The sequence below is a fragment of the Copidosoma floridanum genome, unplaced genomic scaffold, assembly GCF_036245765.1.
Source record: "Copidosoma floridanum isolate Cflo_tuat_1 unplaced genomic scaffold, Cflo_Japanese_pri ptg000026l, whole genome shotgun sequence".
Classification (NCBI taxonomy): domain Eukaryota; kingdom Metazoa; phylum Arthropoda; class Insecta; order Hymenoptera; family Encyrtidae; genus Copidosoma; species Copidosoma floridanum.
The window spans coordinates 12404778-12430964 of record NW_028321903.1 but is presented as its reverse complement, the minus strand read 5'-3'; the positions used below and the strand labels follow the sequence as shown (position 1 = coordinate 12430964).

Below are 26187 nucleotides of genomic sequence, written 5' to 3'. Positions count from 1 at the left end.
TTGCAGAACTTATCAATAGTTTTTAAGGGCACTCATTTCAAATTAGAAAAACAAATTATGTCAAAATTTAACATAATTATATGATTAATTTATCTAATTAATAAAAACATTTTAAGAAATATATATATATATCAAGTAACGTACGATTTGAATCGTTTTTGAGGGTGTTTATTTCAAACTTGTTAAGCAAATAATAGCGGAATGTCATTAAATAATTATATAAATAATTAATATATATATACATATATATATACATGTTTGTAAGTAGTGACTTATGCGGACTTCACGTGATTCTAACATGTATACTAATAACATGGTAGAATTATGTGGACGTCTATAAAATTCCACTTTTGTCCTTATAATAACCCTTACATATACGTTATTGTCACTATTTATAAACATATACACACCCATATATGTGTGTGTACACATATATACATACGCACACACACACACACATATAAATGTATGTATATATATATATATATAAATATATATATATATACAAATGTATATAGTAACATATGATTTTAATGGGTTATGAGAGTGCTTACTTCAAATTTGATTAGCAATTCAGGGTCAAATGTCAGTAAATAGTTATATTAAAAAATTAAATGAAGACAAAAAAAATACATAAATACGAAATAATAAGAAAACGAAATAGAAAATAATATGAAAAATAATCTAAAAAGGAAATAAAATCAAAAAAGACATTAAAAAATATAATGGAATAAAAATAAACTAAAAAAAAAATTAATTAAAAAAAAACAGTGCACAGTAGGTGCTTAAAAAACCTAGTATGAAGTTATACTTTTATAAAGTTAGACGGCAAACAATATAATTTTGAGTACAATAATACCTTGTATGAAACAATATTGTGGACGAAGGTGGTTTAATTATCTTGGAAATAAGTGTACCTACGTTGATTGGGTGTGATTTGAACTAATATGAAATGAGTTAATGATCATAAACAATATATTACGGCACAGTAGGATAAAAATAATGTATAAGCTGGCCAGTCCAAGTCTGTGCACTTTCATCGAATCTTGCGGTGATTTTAGAACAACATTCTACTGCCTACGCTAACTACATCTGTAACGTCACGCCTGCATCTATCACGTAGGATCCCCCACTTATTTCTCGTCTATATTCAATACCTAAAATATAATTGTACATAGAAAATTGGGAAAAATCATCCTGTAACATAGCTTTCTTCAATAGGGTAATATTACATGCCAGTAAATGTCCCTTCAAGACATTCATCACACATAGATTTTTTTGACAGACATTATTTAAACGTCAAACGTATATTAAAATAACAAAAAAATACCCCTGAACATTGCAGCTCGTTTAACTAAACCATTATTTCATGCATGATACATAAAAAAAAATGGATATTTAACATGTAACCACATGAAAAAATTACATCAAATGTCATTTGTATAATTTGTAGGAATCTCCTAATTCTTTGGGTACAAAAGATTACTTTAAAAAAAACCGATCGAATTTTCAAATAGACCCACAAATTGAATTTTAAATAAATTTAGGAAGAGGGGATAAGGTGTGCGTAAGAGCATGTATATAAGTACATCCACATAAGGAAAAGAATTGCTAGCTTTACTCTACATATTAGTGTTCCTGTCATTTCTCTAAACTTTCCCCCGCAAACTACAGTACAAAAAAATTTGTATAATTTTTTTAAATTTTGAAAAAATGTTAAAGAATTCTATAGAAAATTTTTTATTTATTGTAAAAAAACAAATTAAATATGTAGGAATAAATATTTATTAATGAATTTGAAGGGTGCTCTGCTTAAATGTACTAATTGCCTAGCTTTTTAAGAAAACATTTTTAAAAAAAATTATTTTATAAAGTAAATTGTTTATTTATTCAATTTATAACCAAGCCAAATAAATTGATGTACATTAAATAAAAATTTTTGTGAAATCTAAGTTACAAACTGTAAGATAAAATGAAGTAATTAATTTTTTTATATTGGGCATGTTCATAGTAGAGTAGGTAAGGGCCGTGGCTAGAAAGTAAGAGGGCGGGTTTTCAAATTTCTTTGGAAACTTTTTCTCATGGTCAAAATCTGAAATCTTTGATGTACCACCATCGCATACCATGCCTATAGAAGTGTAACCTTAAAAAGAAATGAAATAAAGGAAATTTTAAAAAATGAAACAAATTAAAAGAAACATACCAGGGAGTATAAATGGGCCATGGGACCCACGGTAAGAATGAAGTTCTTTAAACATGAAATGAGTGCCAAAAAATAATTAAACAAGAGATGTGTGTCGGAAAATATTATAAAATGAAGAAACAAGGCTTCTCAGGTGATAAGGGGGTTGCGAGACCCATTGGAAGAACTAAGCTCTATAAGAATAAGTACTGCATTCATGTAGTTCAGTAACACAAAAACATGTAAAACGTATAAAAAAAAAAAAAAAATGTAGTTTAGTACTCACGATGGTTAAACTTCGTGAGAACATCGTACATTAATACAGTACTTACGAACTTCAACCATCGTAAGTACAAAAAGTTACTTTTTAAAAAATTTTTTTTTTCGTTTCTCACGTTTTTGTGTTACTGAACTACATGAATGCAGTACTTATTTTTATAGAGCTAAGTTCTTACTATGGGTTTCGCAACCCCCTTGTTACCTGAGAAATTGTGTTTCCTCATTTTATGATATTTTTTGACACACATCTCTAGTTTTATTATTTTTCGGCACTCATTTCATGTTTAAAGAACTTCATTCTTACCGTGATTCCCATGACCCATTTATACTCCCTGGTATGTTTCTTTTAATTTGTTTAATTTTTTTTAATTTCCTTTATTTCATTTCTTTTTTTCTTTTTTTTTTAAACAGGTGATCCACAGAGTATCTCATCAATCTCCAAACTTGGGAAAAGTGGGTCTCTTCCCAAAGTTCAATACAAGTACGAGACCTAGTCTTAGTAAAAAATGAGTCCACTCCTCCCGGTCAAGGGCCCCCCACGAGAGTTGTCAACGTCTTCAAAAATTTATAGGTGATAGTGCCATTTGTGAAGGTTAAAATTCCTTCGAACCAGACCTATCCATAAATTGATATTACTCTTCACTGTATCTGAGATCGAATGAAAAGGCACTTTTTAAACTTTTTGTAACTAGCAAAGAGGTGGAATTTTGTATTCGTGATCTCATTTTTCCACCCTTTTCCATTATGTAGTTAATAACATTCATAAGATTTGAATTATCAAGTGAAAAGAAGAGTACAAAATTTATCTTTTTTTCTGTATTTTTTTCTTGTGGGGACTAAAGCGTACTTAGGAGCTAGAAGTCCTTACCTAGAAAGTTTAAAAATAAAAATCATATAATTTATTTCTTTTTATTTTACACTTTTTTCTATGTTTTGTAAGTGTTTATATTTTTTTCTTATCCAAGAAAAAGAATTTTGCAAATTCATTTTTGTATGATGATTAAATCAATTATAATGTTGAAGGTGCACCTTAAGTTTTTTTTGTGATAAGATGCTACTATAAGAAAAAGTGTGTTACCCCAATAAAAATTTTTGAAGTTATATTTCTGTAGAAGCGTTCTACTTCACAGAGTAAATTAACGATTTTAGAATAAAAACGTTGAGAAAAAGTGTAACAAAAGTAAATTTTGCTTGATTCTCCCCCCTCTGCCTCACCACTCATGACACACTTCCCGTCCCCTGTACACAACACAACGCCATCACACCACATCATAGCACCACGCTTACTACAGCACACATTTTGATTTAAACTTACTTCTTTTTCTTTTCATCAATGTTACAAAAAAAAAAAAAAACAAGTTTCCAGATAGAGTTGAACCCTTGACCTTTTGCATTCTAGCTGAGACTCTTATCCACTCTTCTATAAGCGGTCCAAATGTAAGTAATTCAATTACTTCATACTATCGTAGAGTTTGTTGCTTTTTTTTAATGTAAATTTTCATTTAGTATGTACTAAATTATTCGGATTGATTATATATTAAATAAGTAAATAATTTTTATAATGGAATATATTTCTCAGGTACATGTTTTTTTCGAAAATCTTGAGATTAGTATATATTAGCAGAGCAGCCTTCATATGTAATAATTAACGTTTATTTACCGGTGAATGATTTGTTACTTTTAAAATGAAAAAATAATTTTTTCTGCAATTTTTCACATTTTTTCAAAATTTATATAATTTAAAAAAAGTTTACGGCTACACAAACACAATAATTGATTTTTATTGCATTTTTTTCGTTGACAATTTTTCCTTTTTTATTGGGATGGTTTTTTGACTTTTGACGACGTTTCTCACACAGTTAGTAAGGGAAAAGATCAGCTCAAAATTCAGAGAGGTGGAAGGAGCGCAATAGTGGAAATTATTTTTCTCATATGGATGTACTCACACACATACTATTACGCGTATTTAACCCATTTTTTTGTGTTATTAAAAAGAAAAAAATGATTATAGATCGATTTAATAATGAAACAGATTTTCTAATAGTAATCTTTCATACAAACAAAAATTTGAATGTTCATATGGATCTTAGAAATGAAATTTTAAGTTATTTTTATACAAGTTTACATGTTAAATATTAAATTTTTTAAATTAAACACGTGAAAAAGGGTATAGTTAAACGATCTGCTATTATTTTAGGGTATTTCTTATTTTCTTAGGAAGTTGTTTTAAAATCATCGGAAAATTCGATTAAGGTACACAGTCTTGTACTGGCCAGCCCCCATATCGTTTATATTGTGTTGTGTCATAATATATTGTTTATAATGGTTTAGTTATTAAGTATTAAAATATTTATCGAAACAACACCCAACGAATGTAGGTATACTCATTGCAACGATAATATAATTGCACCACCGTTGTACACAATATCGTTTCATAGAAAGTATATTTATATTTATAATTATATTATCTGCCATATAATTCCATAAAAGTATAACTTTTTATTTGGGTACCCAAGCACCCACTGCTCACTGGTTTTTCAAAAGTGTCAAAAAATTTAATTAGATCATTTTTCAGATAAAAACAATCTGTTGATATTGACATTATAAATTATCATTATTAAAAATACGTTAGGACCGATTTTACTGATCCAACCTTGCTGTAATATTTAGGAAGTTAAAATTCATAGTATAAAAAAGAGTCGATTTATAGACTTAACTGGCTAAGAGCATAAATTGGTGGACCCGTTCTGGGGCCAAATTATTTAATTCTATATATGCGGAAATTATATAAAAGAACTTAATTAAATTTAGAATATTCGGACTTTGAAAATGTGCACTTTTTGTGACTTAGATTTTCAATTTATAGGACAGGACTCTAATAATGTAATAAGTTAACCATGACATTTATGTTAATTATGTCAAGATTATACGCTTTTATTGGATGTGTAACGAAATGGAGCTAGGGATAAGACACAACAGGGATAATTAGTAACACACCTGCTTTTTTAGGTGTAAAATCAATGATCGATACATCTTTCTTAATTCAATTTCATATTACATTGCATAAGCTTGTCACGTAAAATTTTTCACTTGGAAATGCGGTATTTAGCTATGTATCTATGACTGTAAATTAAATGATTTCGTACGTATGAATTGCTACTTAACGAATTAATATTTGCATGGAATTACTAAATAAACATAGTTTAAATATATTTTATGATTCATATATATATATGTATATATATATATATACAGGGATATTCTTAAGTACTTGAGGAGCGGAGACCAGCGTGTGGATCAGCTTCCCCTGAGTCAAAATCCGTTTACAGAATAATTTTTTAACAATTATTCATTAAGTAAATGGATTTACAAAAGTGCTCAATTTCAGCGTGTTTAGAACGCAAATTTCAATGGTGCGGGCTGCCATAAAGTGCAGTGTCATGGATCGGAACAACATAGCAACAAACCTTTAGGTCGGTAAACAAAGTCTGAATAGATCCCCTAGCGGGCAGGAGATGGCGCTCAAATGTGATTAAAATAGTAAAAACGTATAGCTATAAAATTGTTAGAAGGAGATGAAGGGCTCAGTATCAGAAACGTAAAAACAAATAAATAAGCGTACGAAAAGGTTATTTAGTTAACTAGAGATATTATTGTGAGATCATTCTACATACGATGAAATTGACAATGACGATGAAGATGATGATGATGATGATGAAGATAATAAACAAGATAATTAATATAATAAAAGAAAGAAGATACAATTGTAAACAACATTAATAATAATAATAAAAAAAATGTTTAACTTGAGCGGTTATCAGGTAAAACTTGGGCCACACTTAGGCAGAATTTGAGCAGTGGCACTTGCGTGGCACTTGGGAGGTACTTGAGCGGCACTTGGGCAGCACTTGGGCCGTACTTTGGCGGTACTTGAGCAGAATGTAAAAGCGGCACTTGGGCGGCTCTTAGGCCGTAATTGGGTGGTACTTGGGCGGCACTTGGGCCGTTCTTTGGCTGTACTTGGGCAGAATGTAAAAGTGGCACTTGGGCCGTACTTTGGCGGTACTTGGGCAGAATGTAAAAGCGGCACTTGTGCGGCACTTGGGCCGTACTTTGGCGGTACTTGGGCAGAATGTAAAAGCGGCACTTGTGCGGTACTTGGGCGGCACTTGGGCAGCACTTGGGCCGTACTTTGGAGGTACTTAAGCGGAATGTAAAAGCGACACTTGGGCGGCACTTGGGCCGTATTTTGGCGGTACTTGGGCAGAATGTAAAAGCGGCACTTGGGCGGCACTTGAGCCGTACTTTGGCGGTACTTGGGCAGAATGTAAAAGCGGTACTTGGACGGCACTTGGGCCATACTTTGGCGGTACTTGGGCAGAATAAGAAAGCGGCACTTAGGCCGTACTTTGGCGGTACCTGGGCAAAATGTAAAAGCGGCACTTGGGCGGTACTTGGGCGGCACTTGGGCCGTACTTTGGCGGTACTTGGGCAGAATGTAAAAGCGGCACTTGTGCGGTACTTGGGTGGTACTTGGGCGGCACTTAGGCCGTACTTCGGCGGTACCTGGGCAGAATGTAAAAGCGGCACTTGTGCGGTACTTGGGTGGCACTTGGGCCGTACTTTGGTGGTACTTTTTTGGCACTAAGGCAGAATGTGAGCAGCGGCATTTGGGTGGTCAAAATCTGCCCAAGTACCGCTCAAGTGCCGCTTTTCACATTGTGCCCAAGTACGGCCAAAGTACGGCCCAAGTGCTGCCCAAGTACCGCCCAAGTACCGCCTAAGTGCCGCTTTTACATTCTGCCCAAGTACCGCCCAAGTGCCACTTTTCACATTCTGCCCAAGTACCGCCAAAGTGCCGCCTAAGTATTACCCAAGTACGGCCCAAGTGCCGCCCAAGTGCCGCTTTTACATTCTGCTCAAGTACCGCCAAAGTACGGCCCAAGTGCCGCTTTTCACATTCTGCTCAAGTGCCGCCAAAGTGCCGTCCAAGTGCCTCCCAAGCGCCACTGCTCAAGTACTACCCAAGTGCGGCCCAAGTTTCACCTGATAGCCGCTCAAGTTAAACATTTTCTTTATTATTATTATTAATGTTGTTTACAATTGTATCTTCTTTTTTTTATTACATTAATTATCATGTTTATTATCTTCATCATTATCATCATCATCTTCATCGTCATTGTCAATTTCATCGTATGTAGAATGATCTCATAATAATATCTCTGGTTAACTAAATAACCTTTTCGTACGCTTATTTATTTGTTTTGACGTTTCTGATACTCAGCCCTTCATCTCCTTCTAATAATTCTATAGCTACACGTTTTTACTATTTTAATCACATTTGAGCGCCATCTCCTGCCCGCTAGGGGATCTAATTAGACTTTGTTTACCGACCTAGAGGTTTGTTGCTATGTTGTTGCGATCCATGACACTGCACTTCATGGCAGCCCGCGCCATTGAAATTTGCGTTCTAAACACGCTGAAATTGAGCACTTTTGTAAATCCATTTACTTAATGAATAATTGTTAAAAAATTATTCTGTAAACGGATTTTGACTCAGGGGAAGCTGATCCACACGCTGGTCCCCGCTCCTCAAGTACTTAAGACAAGTACTTAAGAATAATATATATATCATGTACGAAAATTAATGTTGCGGGTAGAATTTAAAATGATTCTTTAAGAAAGTCACCAGCTTAAATTCTACTTAAGGTTTTAGTCTTTGAAGTTTGTACCTGATCGTCACGATCTTATACAACATCTTTAGCCCTAGAACAACGAAATATAAGAGAAAATTAAAAAAGACAGCTCAAAATTAAGAAATAGGAGCTAATTAAAAATTGTTTTAAAAAACCAGTGGACAGTGGGTGCTTGGGTACCCAAGTGTGAGGTTATACTTTTACAGAACTACATGGCAGTCAATATAATTATCATTATAGATGTACCTTCTATGAAACAATATTGTGTACGAAAGTGGTGCCATTTTTGTTGAAATAAGTATGCCTACATTAGTTAGGTGTACATTCAATTAATACATTAATGTTTAAGAAATGAACGATTATAAACAATATACAGGGGCAGAACAAAGTATAAGCAATGTGTAGACTGTCCTACATCTCTAAACTCAAGCTCAGATGCACTCCATTCCTACTTTACACGCTTTGCTAGTCCATATTTAATACTCAAAATATATTTGTACCTTAAAGATTTAGAAACACCATCCTGTAGTACCACTTTCTTTAATATGCTAGTGTTACATATCAGTGAACGGCACTTCATGACGTTCATCACATATAGATTTTTTTGTCAGACATTATTTAAACGTCAAACGTATATTCAAAATAGCCCAAAAAATATTCACTTAAAATTGCAGATCGTTCAACTGTACCGTTTTTTAAATAATTAATTTAAAAAATTGCAATTTAACATGTGGCCTTGTAACAAATTCACGTAAAATTGCATTATATGATCTGTACAAATCCGCTAATATATATTTTTTTTTTTTGAAAGATTACTCTTAGATACACCTATTCAAATTTTGAATTAATCTATTAGTTGTTTTTTTTTTTAACAACACAAGACAGAAGGGGTCAAGAATGCGTTAAAGCGTGATTTTAAGTACATCTATGTGAGAAAAGTAATTGTACGCGTTTCTGCATACATTTGCGCTTCTCTCACCTCTCTAGGCTTTTCTTGCGCTAACTATCTCCTTAAGTCAAAAAATTACTTTAGTCACAAACGGAGAAATTATGAGAGAATAAATAAAACGCAGTAAAAACTGATTATTGTTTTTATGCAGTTCAAACAATATATTTTACAATTTTTGAAAAAAATTTAAAAGTAGTAGAAACAACTATTTATTTATTGTAAAGTTATAAATTAATAGTAAGTGAATAAATATTCATTAATCTATAAGAAAGATAAACAAGCTGCTCTGCTAATATATTCCAACTATCAGCCCCCCCTGTCTCGGCTTAGCCCAAGATTCACTGAATAGAAGATCTAAGTGTGTCGACACGAAATGTCAAACGTTTTAGATAAAAATTTTACATCTATTCCTGACACTTCGTATAACAAAAATCTACTTATTGTTGCTGTTTTGCTCTCGCTTGCTTGCTTTGTGTTAAGCATACGTATAGGTATACGTATTAATTTGGTCTTTGTATCTCAGTAAAGAGTACACGTAAAAATTGATTTGAAAGAGATATACTGGCGCATAGTATATCTTAAGCACTCATTACCTCTTTCTTACTCGCACCGCTCTATATAATAGTATCAGTAAATCTTGTATTAGAGTATAGCGTTGCGTGACCTTTGTCTTTGAATTGGATTATATCAAGCTTGCAGACGTGAACTCACCAGTGGAGATTGTGTTTCTCCTATTAGATTACTATTATTTACTAATATACGTTCGATTTGTTAATTTTAGTACGTAACTACCATCATTGCTTGCGTCAATAGTCACTGCAATCATCGCATCTACAGTCACAATAGCCACCATTGTACCAAGCCATCGTAAGCTGTGTCTTCGATTGTCGCCACCTCGAGAGGTCTCGCCTATTGACGGACGCTCGAGTTTGCTTGTCATCACACTGGGTAAGTTGTAAGTCGTCTACTGAGTTAGAGGACATCTAGGTGGGGCAGTTAAGTGTATCACTTTAGTTTGCGTACTGCTGCGATAATTGCATCTCGAGTTAAAATAATCTAGCACTGTTGTAAAGTACTTCGTTTGATTTTATATCTAAATGTGAAGGATTTAGTGAGTGAAACCGATCATCTCTGTCAGAAAATATTTATCACTGCCTCATATGTGTTGAAACAGGATAGATATTTAATTTGTTTATAGTTGATCGTTTGTATGATTTATTTCCTTATAGTTGTGTAGCCTAGTTTAAATCTTTGTTCAATTCTCTCTAATCTAGCCCTTGCTCCTGAATCGAGCTCTTAATTATTTTAGTTAAGACCGATTGGTTATATTATAGTCAAAAAACATGAAAGCTCTCTACAATAAGCAGCTTAAACGCCACAAGAGAATTTTTAATTCTTTCGATACTTCTAAGAAGCTCGGTGAAGCTAATTTGACAAAAAGGAAAGCTCGTTCGTATTTGGAAGCGGTGGAATTTTATATTTCTAACTTAAAGTTAGCTTATTCGAAAATTCTCAAATCAGATTAATTAGACGAAACCCATAAGTATTTCACTTCAGAGTTGTATGATCTCACTATCGATGCTCATTTTACCGTAAAGAGAGATTTTTTAGAATTCATTGGATCGCTTTTACCGAATCCTAACCTTCCTTCCCACCCAGCTTCTGTAGCTCTAATTCCGGCTGCTGGATAAAATTTTTCGATTTCAAAAATTTAATTGCCTCAGTTTTCTGGAAATAACTTTGAATGAAAACACTTTTATAATCTGTGTAGGGCTTTAGTTCATCACAGAAAAGATGTTCCAGTGGTCATTAAATTTCACTACTTGAAAGCGTATCTGTCTGGAGACGTGCTTCATTTAATTCAAGGTATTGCTGTCACTGAACAGCAATATCAGAATGCTTGGAATACTCTCGTTAACACTTTTGATAATCAGCGTCGTCTTGTTCACTCATATATTTCCATAATCCTCTCTTTTAAACCTATGAAACTCGATTCTTGTGCTGCATTGAAGCGCATACAAAAGGAGATCGTTAGCTCAATTGTTTCATTAGTTACTTTAGGTAGAGACTTAAGCTCCACCGATTTTTACATCGCCTGGATAGTTGAAAGACTTGATAATAACACGAAACAAAATTTGCAACGATCCTTAGGTAATTCTACTGCCGCACCCACTCTAAACCAAGTTAAAGATTTTATTGAGTCAGAAATCATCACATTAGACTCTTTCAATGTTAAGACTCAGGTCTAGGCCTCCCAAGGGGATAGCTTAAAAGGATCTTCTCACGTTACTAAAACAAAATTGTCATCTTGTCCTGATTGTCAAAGTAATCATCCCCTTTATCAGTGCCCTTCTTTCAAGTCCAAGCCGTGGAATGAAAAGAGAGATCTGATTTTCAAATTTCGTTTATGATCGAATAGTTTCGGTCACCACTTGGCTAAACATTGTAAGTCTGATCGATCCTGCATTATGTGTAGCAAGAAGTATCACTCATTATTACACCGTGATCTCTTCAAACCAAAGATTGACTTATCAGATTCTTCTAATAATTGTGCTGATGTTAATGATTGTGAGTCTACCGATGATGGAGAGTCCACTCATCAAACTCACACTCTTTGCTCTAAAGGTCTTGAAGTTGTGCTAGCTACTGCTAGAGTTTACGTCATTGAACCTACTGGTGTTAGACTGCTAGCTAGAGCTCTGATCGACAGAGCTTTGCAGGTTTTGATAATCACTCGTTCGTTGTGTGACTTATTAAACCTTAAAAAAAAAAAAGTAACTTGAAGCTCAATGAGACTGGTGGAGTTTCTGTTGATTCTCCTAAATGTAAGGTCCACTTCAAAATGCAATCCTGATTAGACTCTTCAATTAAGTTTAAGGTAATCGCATTAGTCCTCAATAAGGTTTCTTTGTACCAACCACCGTTGATTAAGATCGATTGTAATTTCCGCCATTTAATTGTCTTAGACCTAGCTGATTCTGAATTAACAAGATCAGACAAAATAGACCTACTGTTAGAAGCTGACACTCATGCAATTATTTTAAAACGGTGTTCGTAAGGGTTGAGTCGACGATCCTATCGCCATCGCTACTTCTCTGGGATGGCTCGTATCTGGCTCTGTAGCGACACATTCTGCTAATTTGACTATTAGTTCGCAACATTGTACATTGGATGTTGAGCTCAGTCAGTTAGTACGAAGATTTTTGGAAACAGAGAAAGTACTTTGCCCCAAGTCTACTCTTTCGTCCAAAGAAGAAAGCTACGAACGATTCTACCAAAAAACAGATAGTAGATCAGAATATGGACGTTACGTTGTAGGTTTACTATTTAAGGAGGATCCTACTGTTTATCTTCAATCCCAAATCGATTCTGATTATCAAGCGGTCTCGATTCAAAATTCGTTAGAAAATCGATTTGCTAAGAATTTTTCCCTCAAAGACGCTTACATCAAGTTCATGGAAGAGTATGAAAAGTTAGGTCACAAGGTAGTCAGTCCATCTCCAACCAGTTGGTACCTCCCTCATCACGGAGTCCTCAAGACATCTAGCTCGACCACCAAACTTAAAACTGTCTTCAATGGTTTTTCCCAGACTAGTGAAGGTATCTCTCTTAATGACCTTCGTGTCGGTCCCAACCGTCTTCTCAAATTATTTAACTTAATATTGAGATGGCGTTGTTACCAATTCGCTTTCGTAACCGATGTTGAAAAGATGTTTAGGCAGGCACTTGTCCGTGTGATCAATCGTTGCTTTTAACTCATTGTTTGGAGATCTGATTTGCGAGCTCAATTAAAAAGCTTCCAACTTAATACTATAACGTATGGTCTCGCTTGCTTTCCGTACCTGGCTTACCGAACTATTAAACAGTTAGCTAGTGACTGCGCCTCCAAATTTTCATGGGCTTCTGTAGTGTTGAACGATGAAGTCTATATGGATGATATTCTTTCGGGAGCACATGACGTGGTCTCCGTGATAAAAAAGGTAAATAAGCTTATCGTAGCCACTGACTCTGGCAAGCTCCCTCTTCGGAAATGAGCGTCTAATGAGCCTAATGTATTATGTGACTTGCCCCCACATCTGCTCAGCTCTAATCCTCATCAATTCTCTGACTTTGAATCGTTGGTATCCGTATTAGGATTTTCTTGGTACCCTAAAGAAGATGTTTTTCGTTACAAGATAAATGCTTCTTTTATTATTTAAGCCTGGACCAAACGCTCCATACTATCAACTACTACGAAATTGTTTGATCCACTTGGTTAGCTAGCTCCTACAATTATTTATGCTAAAATTATTATGCAAGATTTTTGGCTAGCGCAGATAGACTGGGACGCAGAGATTCGTTGTGACATTTGAAGACGCTGGGTTCATTGGCTTAAAGAAATTGATGAGATAAAGTCTATCTCTATCCCGCGTTAGAACTTTTCTCCTTCTAAGTTCATTCTAGAGTTTCGTTTTAAAGTTTATCGTCTCATGCTTTATTGACGATCGTCAAAGAACACAACAGTTTTTAATCCTCGCTTTTTTCAATTGCAAGCTCGTATTCTTCTTAAGACTGGAAGCCTCGTTTTAAGTTCTGATAAGTTGGAAATTGCTGAGTTTTTTCTCATTTGGTATCATCAAATGTTGTATTTTAAATCAGAATATAAGATCCTTGAGAATACTCTGGACCTAACAAACGAAGAAAGCAATACTGTCGTTACTCTACTTCAAAATAGTCTTCCCCTTCCACTCAAACCGGTATTAATTGATTCATTATCTTAAGTAGGGGGTAGATTGAGTCGATCGTGTCTCACCAACCTTAGCAAGCATCCCATCATCTTGCAACCGAATGATCGCTTTGTTAACCTTTTAATACGAGAATATCATCTTCTTACTCTTCATAAAGGTACGCAACTCACTCTCTCTCTACATTGAGACAGAAATTGTAGGTTCTTGAGGTAGGCAATCTGTTCGTTCTATCGTTTCTCGCTGTTTTACATGCGGAGGTGTTTCCTGGCAGAGAGGGTTTAGTCCACGTTGTTAAACATCGCTTAGCCCTTGCGACTCTTAAGTGGCCAGTGACTAAACTTATTCTCTTGCGTGCGAATGATGAATGATTTGTAAAAGAGAAGGCTTTCTCCTATTGTAGTACGTAAGCCTTCATTTTTAAGAGTTTGGTGGATTCGCGTTTAATTTAAATAATAATGAAGCTAGCGATCCATTGTTGTTTATTTTACTGTATATTCCTTAGAGCTTTTATTGTAATGGCTCAAATTTCTAATTATTGTTTGATCGATTTCTGTTAGTTTAAATCAAAGACTTTCAATTTTTGTTGTTGCTCCCCATTCGGTTTAGCAAAGTCAGGGAGAATGTTGGATGTTTAAGTACATTTGCGATCGTAAGCTTATGTAAAGTAGTCCGCTGACTATTGCTCACGAGTAAGAGAGAATAAGATGATTTGTGTGAGTCTGTATGAATGTATGTGCGCGCAGGCATGTGAGACTTCTAGGCTCTTGTGCTCTGAGACCCAGATTATGTCTGCTTTCTAAGCTATGCGCATCCCTATGAGTCGCTTTAGTTTTCTTTTGATAACTTTTTTATAAATCTTAAGCATTCCATATTTTCTTTTTTTTTTAGAGTGTAAAGAGGTGTTAATTAATATTAAATAAATTAGTTTTCATTAAACTTTGTGTTCAGTGTATTAACAAAGTGAGAGACGACTTGGTCATTGCAACCAACTTCCTCATCTTACCTCTCTTCCTTGCTAATTATCCGGCGGTTATTAAAATTTAAATCACACAGTCCATTTATTAACGTCTATCTTTAACAAAAAGACCGTGCTGAAGGGAGATACATCACTGACCTAAGAATATCTTGTCTTCGGGTCGTTCCCGGATAACCACCGCTCATCAGTAGTTGGGAAAAAGTACCTTCTCTGTGGACATTTCGTTTCTACGAACCACTGTGAAAGCTGTTGTGGCTGCCCGAACTCAGAGTTGTTTATCAAGGCTTGCTGCTGTAGTATAATCTGCTCTGGTAGCTGCACCAGGTCGGTTAGAAGAATGGTCATTAGACCTCAAATTGCTAGAGCAAAGTGCGCTTTGACTAAACGTCTCCTGGTATTTTGCAGGAGACATTTGCATTTAAGACACCTTTGTATTGGTAGCACTCGTCAAGCATAGTACTTCAGGATAGAGATCGACGTAAGACGCTTGTCTATTAGAGAACAGTGTCGTCAGTCGCGAGGATACTCAGCTGCACGATTCTCGGCTCTGGGCTACATGCACTGTCGGTGACCGACTGTGTCTTACTTATGTTGCTCGCGCCTATTATAACCACACTTAATTAATTTAATTGTAGATTGCTTCAATTTTACTTCAACGACACCTAGCAGATTCAACTGAACGAAAGCGCAAAGCTAGAGTATTTTTGCAAAACTTTGAGCTTATTTATTGCTTTTGTTATTAATTTTTTAAAGATAATAAATATACTAAGACCATCTATTAAGCGTCAAGAATTAGTATGTAAAATTTTAGTAAAATCAGTTGAATAGTTATAGCGGTTAGCGATTGAAACGGTTTCAGCGACTTTGCTTTATATATTAGTAAGATTTCTGAGTTTCCGAAAAAAACATTTAATTGAAAAAATTAGTTTGTTAAATTATTAACTTACTAATGTAATTAAAAATCAAACCAAATTAGTTAGTAAACCATAAATGAAAGTTTAATTGAAAAAAAAAAAAATAAGTTATGAACTACATCATAACAAAAAGTAATCGGATGAATTTCTAGCGGGACCACTCGTAGGGGGACGTTCTTTCACAAACCGAACAGATTTAGAGAAAAATTGACTGACACATTTTAAATTTAACTGAAACTTTTTTTACGGGTTCTATATCGAAAAAAAACAGATAAGTGTAAAAGGATTTTTTTTTCATTTTCGATATTTTGAAAAATAAATATGATCAAAATTTCGTGAACTTGATGATTTATCGATAATAGCCTATTTTTAAAAAATTCATAACTCTGGTTCTATTTAGGCTAGAAAATTTTTTTTTTTAAGGTAAAAAAACAAGCTTAAAAAAAAAAGTACTTACAAAACAAATTGTTTAAAAATTCAAATTTTTATTAACAATTTAAATGTTCAAATCGGTTTTTAACAGTCGCGCCATCTATGAATCAACTTTTTACTATTTTTATCGTATTCTGCGTCAAATTTTCTATCGAAAACGCTTTAAAAAACGATGAAAAATTTATATTTACTGTGAGAAAAAAATTAATTAATTTAGCGTAGTACGTCACATCGACACGTGGGTCACATATTACGGCTCATATTCTTGTTTTACACCGTTTATCTCTTAAATACAAATAATTGTTTTATTTTTTAAATTGAAGAACACATTTTATTAGTCAAGAAGATGGGAAAAAACAGAAAAAATATATAAATAAAAATAAATAAAAAGCATTGTTGAAAATGAAATTTTTTTATGAAGATTTCGATAATGCATAGGCAATAAGAACAATATTTGGAATATAATAATAAGTACAATATTAAAAAGTAAGACAATGCTTTCATTTTCTGTTTAAAAATTTTGACAACATCTTTTTTTTCGCAAGATGACAACCGTTTTGCTTCCAATTGCTGAAAAGAAATCGGATTAATACAATGATATTTTAAAGTTTCTTTTATTGTTAAAACTTCTTGGAAACATTCGGATAATGGTTTTTCTTCCAATTTGTATTCATTAACTGTCAAATAACAACACGTTATATTCGGCAATGCTTTTGTTCCCCAGTCGAATAACTCTTTTGGTGTTCGGAAAGGGTTATTAACTCTTTGCAGGCTAGCTCTACCTACAAGTCTTTTTAAAGCACCCCCAAGTCCATCATATGGCCCTTTTTCATGTGAAGTCAGAAAAAAGTGCCACTCAGCTGATAATTTAAAATCTTTTTCGTGGTGTGAAAGGTTAATAAAATTTTTCCTATTTTTGTATTGTTCACTGGCACCGTCCAAAAAATATATTATTTTGTTAACCCCCTTTAAATTTAATTTCATAAATTGTACTAATTGTTTTTGAAAAATATGGACTGCAATTGTGTCATGTCGTAAACAATCAGAAATACTTACTAAACTTTTTAGCTGCAATTCGTTTTTATCATCTTTGTAATAAATAGAAAATAAATGTATCGTCACTTGATCGTTATTCCAGTGGATACTTTGTACAGAATTTTGAATTATAAAAGAATAACTCTCAGAAAAATTACAAATGACAGTACATTCATTTTTCAGTAATTTACATTTAAAAAATCTCTCCATTTATTTACTAAAAATGAATGTGTCAATAATTTGGACATAACGTTACTTAAGTTTTGTAAAAATTCATCAACAGATAATATTAGTGTTTGTAAAGTTGTTCTTTTGGTTGTAACCCACTGTCTGTATGTAATATTTTCAATTATTTTGTCTTGAAAAAATTGTTCAAATAGATGAATAATATTAGTTATGCCAGGGCATTTATCACATTCTCCTAAAAAGTAATTAGTAGATTTACTAGGACAAATCGTGCGATCTAAACAATTATGGTAATTTTTTATAGGTTCCGGCGAATCAGCAGTGATTGATTTCAAATTTTCTCCGTCAGTTAATAATTTAACATTTTCATGTATTGCACACACATAGACAGAATGAGTACCAGAAGCTCCAGCTAACACGCAATGTTTGGGACGCAAACTAGCAAACTTTGAAAAACTATATTTAATTGTTATATGTTTAATATTGAAATTATCATGTAATTCTTTTAAGCTATTCAAGATTAATCTTTTTTGCATATGAATTCGCGTTTCACCTACTTTAACAGAAACGTTATCTTTTTGGCTCAGCATCAGTTGAGTATAACCATCAGACTGATAAAACGTGACTATAGTACTAACAACATTTTCTTCTAAAAATAGATGATATTTAGGGTTTGGATCACTTAAAAAACCTTTTTCTTTAGCAATTAATTTTGCAACAGATATCATGTGACGAGTTGCTGTTGGAAAATTAATCAATATTTTGTTGTAAGACCAATGTCTAAAAATGGTTAAAATCTTTATTTTGTGAGCTCGGTCTTGCGAAGTATTAAAACTTTCTTGTAAAGTTCTTAGAATTGTAATGTCATCATTCTCGTCCTCAAGATCATTTGGACCATCGTCTGTCACGTTAAACACTTTTTTCTTAATTACTTCTGTAAATTTTTTAAATTTTCTTCGGAGTACCTTACTTGCGTCAATTTTTTTTTTCAACTGGCGAGGATCCTGAGGCAGTTAATCCTTTATTCAAGTATTGAATACGATCGTTAAGCAACGCTGTATTTTCTCCAGTCACCCCAGAGGTAGATCCACTTCCACTTTCATTGTCAGATTCTCCACTGCTTTATGCTTCCTTGTTTTCCTGCTATAAATAATATAAAAACTTATTATTTATATTACTTAAGATAGCGGAAGTATAATAACTTCCATTGAATTGGATTACAATAAAATGAATTTTAGTAACTTAATTTTAACATTTAATTTAAAATATAATAATTTTCCAAGAAATTAATTTGATTGACTTGAAGAAGTTAACGGCATAAAAGAATTAAGGGCATACTACACTGTTTAAAGCTGTACGTAAAAGTTAGATTCCAGTAACAATTTTTAATATTATATGACAGTTACATTGAACATTAATACACTGATACATACCATTTCAACTTGATAATTTCCAATATCATAATTTTTTTCTTCTTTGATACTTTTGATACGCAGACGAGACGAATCGCAAATCCTTTATTGCAGTGTCTCAGCAGTGATTGACAAATTTGAGGTTCGAAGCTGACTTTCGTTTACTTTTCGCAAATTCGACACACTTTTTTTTGGATGACTAATTTTTTAAAATGGATTAAAACATACATCATTGCGAACGTTTATAGATAATGATTTTTTTAACACTGTTTTAGGCATTGTTGTATGTTTTCATCTACAATTTGGCTTTAATTTCTTGCTGTACTCAAACAACGAAAGGCCACTTTCACTAATGGAGAAACAACAAGATGGTGCAAACTGTTGAAAGCAGTAAAACTCGAAATGTCAGAAAGAAGCTATTAAGAAGCACGTGGAGCACTGAATGCGTTAGCGACAAACGGTCACTGCACAGCTGATTCACATAATAATAGTCTACTGCTTCTCCCTTCTACTGTCCCTACTTCTTAAAATTGAATCCCTGTCAGTGCTGCCAAAGCTACCCACAGTGTTTACCAAACGCGTGGGGAATTCAAAATCTTTTAGGAGCATAAATACTTTTTTTTTTATGTATTTTTCTATTTTTTTCCATCTTCTTGGCTGATAAAATATGTTTTTCAATTAAAAAAATGAAACAATTATTTGTATTTAAGAGATAAACGGTGTAAAACAAGAATATGAGCCGTAAAATGTGACCCACGTGTCGATGGGACGTACCTACCGCGCTAAATTAATGAACTTTTTTCTCACAGTAAGCATAACTTCTCCATCGTTTTTATGTAAAAAGTTGATTCATGGGTGGCGCCACTTTTAAAAACCGATTTAAACATTTAAATTGTTAATAAAAATTTGAATTTTGTGACAATTTGTTTTGTAAGTACTTTCTTCTTAAAGCTTGTCTTTTTACCTTCAAAATAAAAAAAAATGCATTTTTCAGCTTAAGTAGAACCAGAGTTATGAATTTTTGAAAAATAGGCTATTATCGATAAATCATCAAGTTCACGAATTTTTGATCTTGTTTATTTTTTAAAATATCGAAAATGAAAAAAAAAATCCTTTTACACTTATCTTCTTTTTTTTTCGATATAGAACCCGTAAAAAAAGTTTCAGTTAAATCTAAAATGTGTCTGTCAATTTTTTTCCAAATCTGTTCGGTTTGTAAAAGAACGTCCCAGGAGAAAAGGTTGTCAACTGTCTCAGCTACTGTGTGTAGGAAATTGGAGGTCCCAATGCCGTTTAAAATTTTTTTTTTTTTTTTTTTGGAATTGCTGAAGTAAAAGAAATAAGATTCAATGAAAATCAAAATGTGTGCTGTAGTGGCCTGGTATCGTGCGGTGTAGAGAGGATAAGGCGTCGGATGGTAGGGCGAGGGGGGAGTAACATGCAAATCCACTTCCGTCACTTCTTTTCTTGAAGTTCGGAAATCTGAATCAATTTACTTTCGTGCATAACGCACCTATATAAGTATAAATGTGTTATTTATAATGTGAGTAAAAATCGTTATAACGTACAATATTTATTTTTCAAAGGTTTTCTATATAAAATATTACAATACCAAGACTAAAATATACATGAAAGAAATATTTCTTTAAATTTTCCTTCATGATGGTTGCAAATAGCCCTACAGACAGGGCAACGGTAAGTTATTAACCTCAGCTGTTGTCAAATTAAAACTGCAAGCACTTATACTGTTTCTTTTTTACATTTGTACTCATAACCCCTAGCTCTTTTATAAATTTAATTTTCTTAATGGTTTAACGAAATTGTGATTTGAAATGAATTAATTCCATTAATTTATTGTTTTCTTACATATACATGATTCATCCAAGTTTCTACAGTACGATTTTATCGTATAGAAAGCTTTCATGAGTAGTATACTTAAAGTAAGTTGGTAGTTAAGTATTATAAGCTCAGCTTGATATTGCAAGCGATTTTTTCTAAAATTATCAATTCCCGTTGGCCCCCACCTAATATACCATTTGGTGACTTACTTTTACTTACCCATGAGGAAAACGCGAAATAAAACTTATTCACACGCTTAGATTGTCTTAGTTTTGTCTCATAGTCATGTTTAGCATTCATAAAATATTTTTTTCTATTGTTTTTTTTAGTACACTAATAAAAAAATCAAGTTTTCATTCACCGTAAGTCTGATTTGGTGGTATTAATTGATAGACTATATTAATAAAACTTCTGAATATGTACCTTATCTAAAGTTTCCAAGGATTTGGGATCGATACGGTGAATAATTGGATATTCTGTAAAAGTGTAATACTCGTCATTAAACGGATACACAGATATCATGGTATTGTCGGATGCATCTGCAGATCGAAAAATAGATGATATTCTGAAATCAGTATTAATAAATTGTAAAAGAAATTGGATGATACAAGCAACTCTCGTAAAAATAGACTTACTTTGAAAAGATACTTTGACAAGGGTCTGGCACTCGTCTAGTTCCGAACTCAGTTACTACAATTCTTTTGGCTGCATGGTTTTTCTTATAAACATCAGTTTGAATAAAGCGGTTTTGATACGTAATTTTTCCATTATTAATCTCATACCTATAAAAAAAAAATTATTTAAATAGTTCATAACATAAGTTTCTATTATTATCAGAAAAATTTAGCTATTGTCATATCGATAGTGGTGTTCGTCATTTTTGTGCAACTTCTTAAGGGCTTTCACTGGGCCTTAAGGCGCTTACGAAGCAACACTCAAGATACTTTTGTAATCCACCTAGGTGAACGCTATTTTTCTTACTAAAAGCGCAGTATAAATATACAAAAAAAATTTTAAGATAGGAAAAATGTTACTTTTAAGTCTAAGTTAATGAAAATAGTCGAGTAAACAACTTAATTAGAAAGTGTTCAAAAAAATTTATTTTTAGGATTTATTAACAAACGTTATAAATTAGTTCTTTAATGAACTATAACAGCAATTAGTTTGAGGAATCAGTGAACGATATATTGTTGTGATTCAACTCTGTACTGAGACAAGAAAATTATAAAAATTACTGTGCATGATTGGTAATCTGTTACTGTTCAGTCGTCTAGGATTTTTACTAATTAGAACAATATTTTTCATCGTCAATAAAGTGATTTTTACTGTTAGGACGACAGAAATGAGTAAAAATTAGGCTGACAAAAGTAAAAAGTCCCTGGATGGCAAAACGACTCCACATTACCACTAAATAGCACATTGTTTTTATTATTTTTTTCTCTTAGTGTGCCGACCCATGTTAAAATCACTTACCCGATTGAATCCGTGAAAAAGTATTATGTCCTGATTATAGCTTTTTTATTAATCAACTTAGTTATGTATTGATTAAAGACTCTAATTTTTATCACATACATACATATATTTCTAAGCAATCGGAATAAAAAAATTTTACAACACCAGTGTATTAAACGCACTTCGTACAATTGGTTGTAAGGACATTTTCTCATCATGCAACTTTCATACCCTATGACGCAAAAGCTGGAGGAATTTGTTTACATTTTTATACTTGATCAATCATTATAAATGAGAAAAACCTTGGAAATTTTTAATAGGGATTCGTTCAAACGAAGAACAAAAAATAATGAAATCGATAATTTGGAAAGTCTTGTAACAAACGTAATAAAAATACTATAATAAATTTTTTTTTTTTTGACAGAATTCAATGAATTGATGGTAAAATAATAATTGTATTACTTATCGATAACTTTTATAAATTGAATACTTGCCCATCTATATTTTTTAGAATGTAAGATTAAAACTAGAAAAATTAGAACTTATCAAGCCATTCTATTTTATGAGTCTTATTCTATTGTATTGATATCTTACCTATGAAGTAAAGCGGAACTATCAAATAGATGTTCAAACTTATAGGAACCCACTTCCAAGCTCCCTGGACCGTTTCGCAGTAAAGTACCATTTAACCAATTTGGTATGTGTCCAGTTATTATTCCAGTAAGTGGTTCGATTACTTCTTTCTCACACGTTCGTGACCATATTGTAGTGTCAAGATTCGGATAAAAATAACTAATTTCTTCTTTTCTTTGGTCATCATCAATTTTGGTGTTGTGACTGTCGTTTTTTGTATCTTTATTTTTGTTTCTGTTGTTTAAGATTATTGTCTTTTTAAGAACATCTTTCTGTAACAAAATGACAAAATACGAATAAATAACTTCTTTCAACACTGGAAATTCCATTCTCTATATTTTCACCTACTTGAAAGACAGGTGATGTACAAGGCATCAAAGTTGGAGCAGTTTTGTCTAGCAAATCTTCAATAACTTTTAATTTTGACGTGTCAAATCTATTACAAGACAGACAACAATTAAGAGAACGCATATTTCTTGTTAATCATTAAGATATTGTATCGAATGTTATCAAAAGCTGCGATCACCTAAAAATTATTGGCACATTTCAACTGCAGAACATCAGTCACTTTTTATCTAAGAAATTGGTGGCTTAATCCTAAATTACCACTATTATAACACAGTATAATTACAAATAATTCCATCGACAGATACCAGAGAACAAATTATTACCAGTAGTATTGTCTTCATTGGCCTCAAAATCTTCATCATCCATCTGCAAAATAAAAATAAGAATGTGTTGTACGCCTTTGTAGATGAAATCCATCGGTCTCCCCTCACCTTTACATCTTGAATGTCGCTTAGATGAGTGACTGTTGACCACGAAAAGAAGATTATTTGAAGCTCCTTAATCTCACCAACGTACTATGGAAGCCTAACAACTTACATGGGCACGTAGAACTTGTCTGGGCTTCGCGCTTATCATTAACTTGTTACTAGTCCGGTATCTGAGGCTCAAAAAATTTATTTCCCCCGAAAAAATTATAAAAATCTTAAGAAATGTATTTTTGTGCGAAATTTCCTTATGAATTTAAAAAAAATAATTAGAATTCACACAAATATTGGCCTTATTTCATACAACAATTTATTTGAAAAGTACAATTTTTTCATCGTTGATTGCTTTTCTCTCTGGTCTTAGAAGCCTTAGAATATTTAAAAACAGCTCATATTATTTGCCCTAAAATTACCTACAAGATGTCACATTTTTCATACATGACATAAATTATTTAAAACAATAGAAATGCTCTTATATATAAAAAAAATTTTTTACTCAAATCCTCCCACATCCCTTCATAAATAGTCTACATTTTAATAATGTAGTATAGAATTCCAAAATGTTAGTGCTAACATGTTTAAAACAAAAATATTTCAGCTGATAATAGTTTAAATTAAGTGCTTTAAAGGGATTTGAAATTGCAATAGATAAGCATGAATTTAAAAAGAAAAATCTGGCCACTCCAGGTTTATTCGGAGTTAAGCCATGCAAAATTAACGTTTTTTTTAATTACAGGCTATTTTGCAATTGTTTTGACTTAAAACTTCAACAGGAAAGAATTAATTACGCTCTTTGACCAATAAAAAAATTATACTTTTTTATTTATGGTTGATTGTAATACAAAATTTTTAAAACTTACGATCCTGAACTGCAAGTTCGGAAGTTACGCGGCTTTTCCACGATATTCATTTACTCTTGCTGTAGCTATGTAGTCGGATAGGATTAGCTAAAGATGGCCTAAGAATGTTAAAAACTGCAAACTTTGATTTCGAAATTTTTTTGGTAGATAACAATAATACAAATAATGTATTAAGTTTGAAAGCCCATCAGAATACCGTTCGACGGTAAAAAAATGTCAAAAAAGTAAGAAAAGCTTTTTTGAGGTTACCAGGAAAACTCAGCCATTAACAAAAAAAGTATCTGGTAGTTGAAAATGTGCCATGGAGGAGCCAATCAAATAAATTTTGGTGATCTCGAAGCAACCTAGGAGTTTTTTTTCGAATCGCAAAAAACTACATTTCTGACCATTTTCTCAAAAATTTCTAACTTGAGTTCTATTGAGTATTCAACTTAAAAGTTAAACAGGATACGTGTTTTCTAAACTTCAATATTATATAGTAAATTTTGTCAAGATCGATGGGAGATTTTTTGAAAAACTCTGAACTGACTAAAAAAAAGCCCTTCGCTGAAATGTTCATAAAACTGTTTCGGGCCCAACAAATAAAAATTTTCCAAAGGCGCTTTTATGTATCAGAAGATGCTCTACACCATTTGGAATTGCTATATCATTGAATTAACTAAAAAAATGCAAAAAAAATTGGTGCAAAAAAAATCTTCCAAAGTCCAGTGGTGGGGAGCTGCTGGGCTTGGAAATACAGTATTCCACACATGCTGACTAAAAATTTGTTTCAATTTCTTTTTTATTTTGTATAAAAAATTCCAATGATCTTAGTACTAAATAATACAGCTACATTATTATATGTAAATATGATATAATGTTATGATACCATCTAGTTCTTAGATCATTGCAATTTTTGTTATAAAATAAAAAAAAAAATAAATAAAAAAAAACTTAAAGACATTTAAAGTCAGCTAGAGTGGAATGTTGCCTATACCCACATTTCAAGCTTAACAGTTTCCCACCACTAAACTTTGAAAGCTTTTATTTTAGTCAATTTTTTTATACTTTCAGTGGATTAAATGATATGGCATTTGAGGTTAGTGTGGAGCAACTCCTGATAAACAAAAGGATTTTTGTAAAATTTGTCTACAACATAGGACCCAAAACTTTTTTACATCTATTTTTTTGAATTACCTTTTTTTAGTTTGTTCAAAGTTTTCTCAAAAAATTTTAAACCAATTTGAATTAAATTGAGTAAATGCGTTCAATTTTAATTTGTTATTTATATAATTTTTATTTACCAAAAAAAAGTTCAAAATCGAAGTTTGCAATTTATGAAGTTTTAGGCAATGCATCAGCTTATTTTTTCCAACTACGAAGCTAAAGCAGTAGTAAATAAGAAGCGCAGAAAAGCCGGGTATCTTGCATGTTTACAGTTAAAAATCATAAGTTTTCTAAAAAAATTTTTCAAACCATGAACAGTTTTTTTTTTTTTTTTTTTTTTTTCAAACGCGTTTGCATTTACATATTGATATATTTTGCATTAATAAAATGGAGACTATTGATGAAGTCTTACCAAAGCAATAGTTACCCGAATCAATTTTAAGTTTAAAAATTCATTTTAATAAAATAGTAATTTATATTTTCTAGTGCATGTAATGCTTTTTATTAACTACGTAAATTACTAAGTATAATTTTCTGTAGTTTTGTTGATATTAATCACAATTATTTGTTTGTACAGTAGTTTTAATTTTTAGTCACAAAATCTTTTTTCAAATATTTTTGAAATTTTATTGTTGTTCACAATTTATAACGCAAATTAAAAGTATGCCACCTTGTAGGTAATGTTGTGAAAAACAA

At 32.5% G+C, this 26187-nt stretch overlaps 1 protein-coding gene across 1 annotated transcript in view; it reads right to left on the bottom strand.

Moving 5' to 3' along the window:
- Positions 1-23233, bottom strand: part of ninaB (neither inactivation nor afterpotential B) — a 252148-nt gene extending 228915 nt beyond the window's left edge. Inside the window, exons 1-4 of the mRNA XM_014362833.2 lie at positions 23061-23233; positions 22674-22984; positions 21263-21409; positions 21051-21192 (exon numbers count right to left, since the gene is read on the bottom strand). Of these exons, the coding sequence (XP_014218319.2) occupies positions 21051-21192; positions 21263-21409; positions 22674-22984; positions 23061-23183 (723 nt within the window). The 5' untranslated portion in view covers positions 23184-23233. The remainder of the gene's footprint in view (positions 1-21050; positions 21193-21262; positions 21410-22673; positions 22985-23060) is intronic.
- Positions 23234-26187: the final 2954 nt, after the last annotated feature.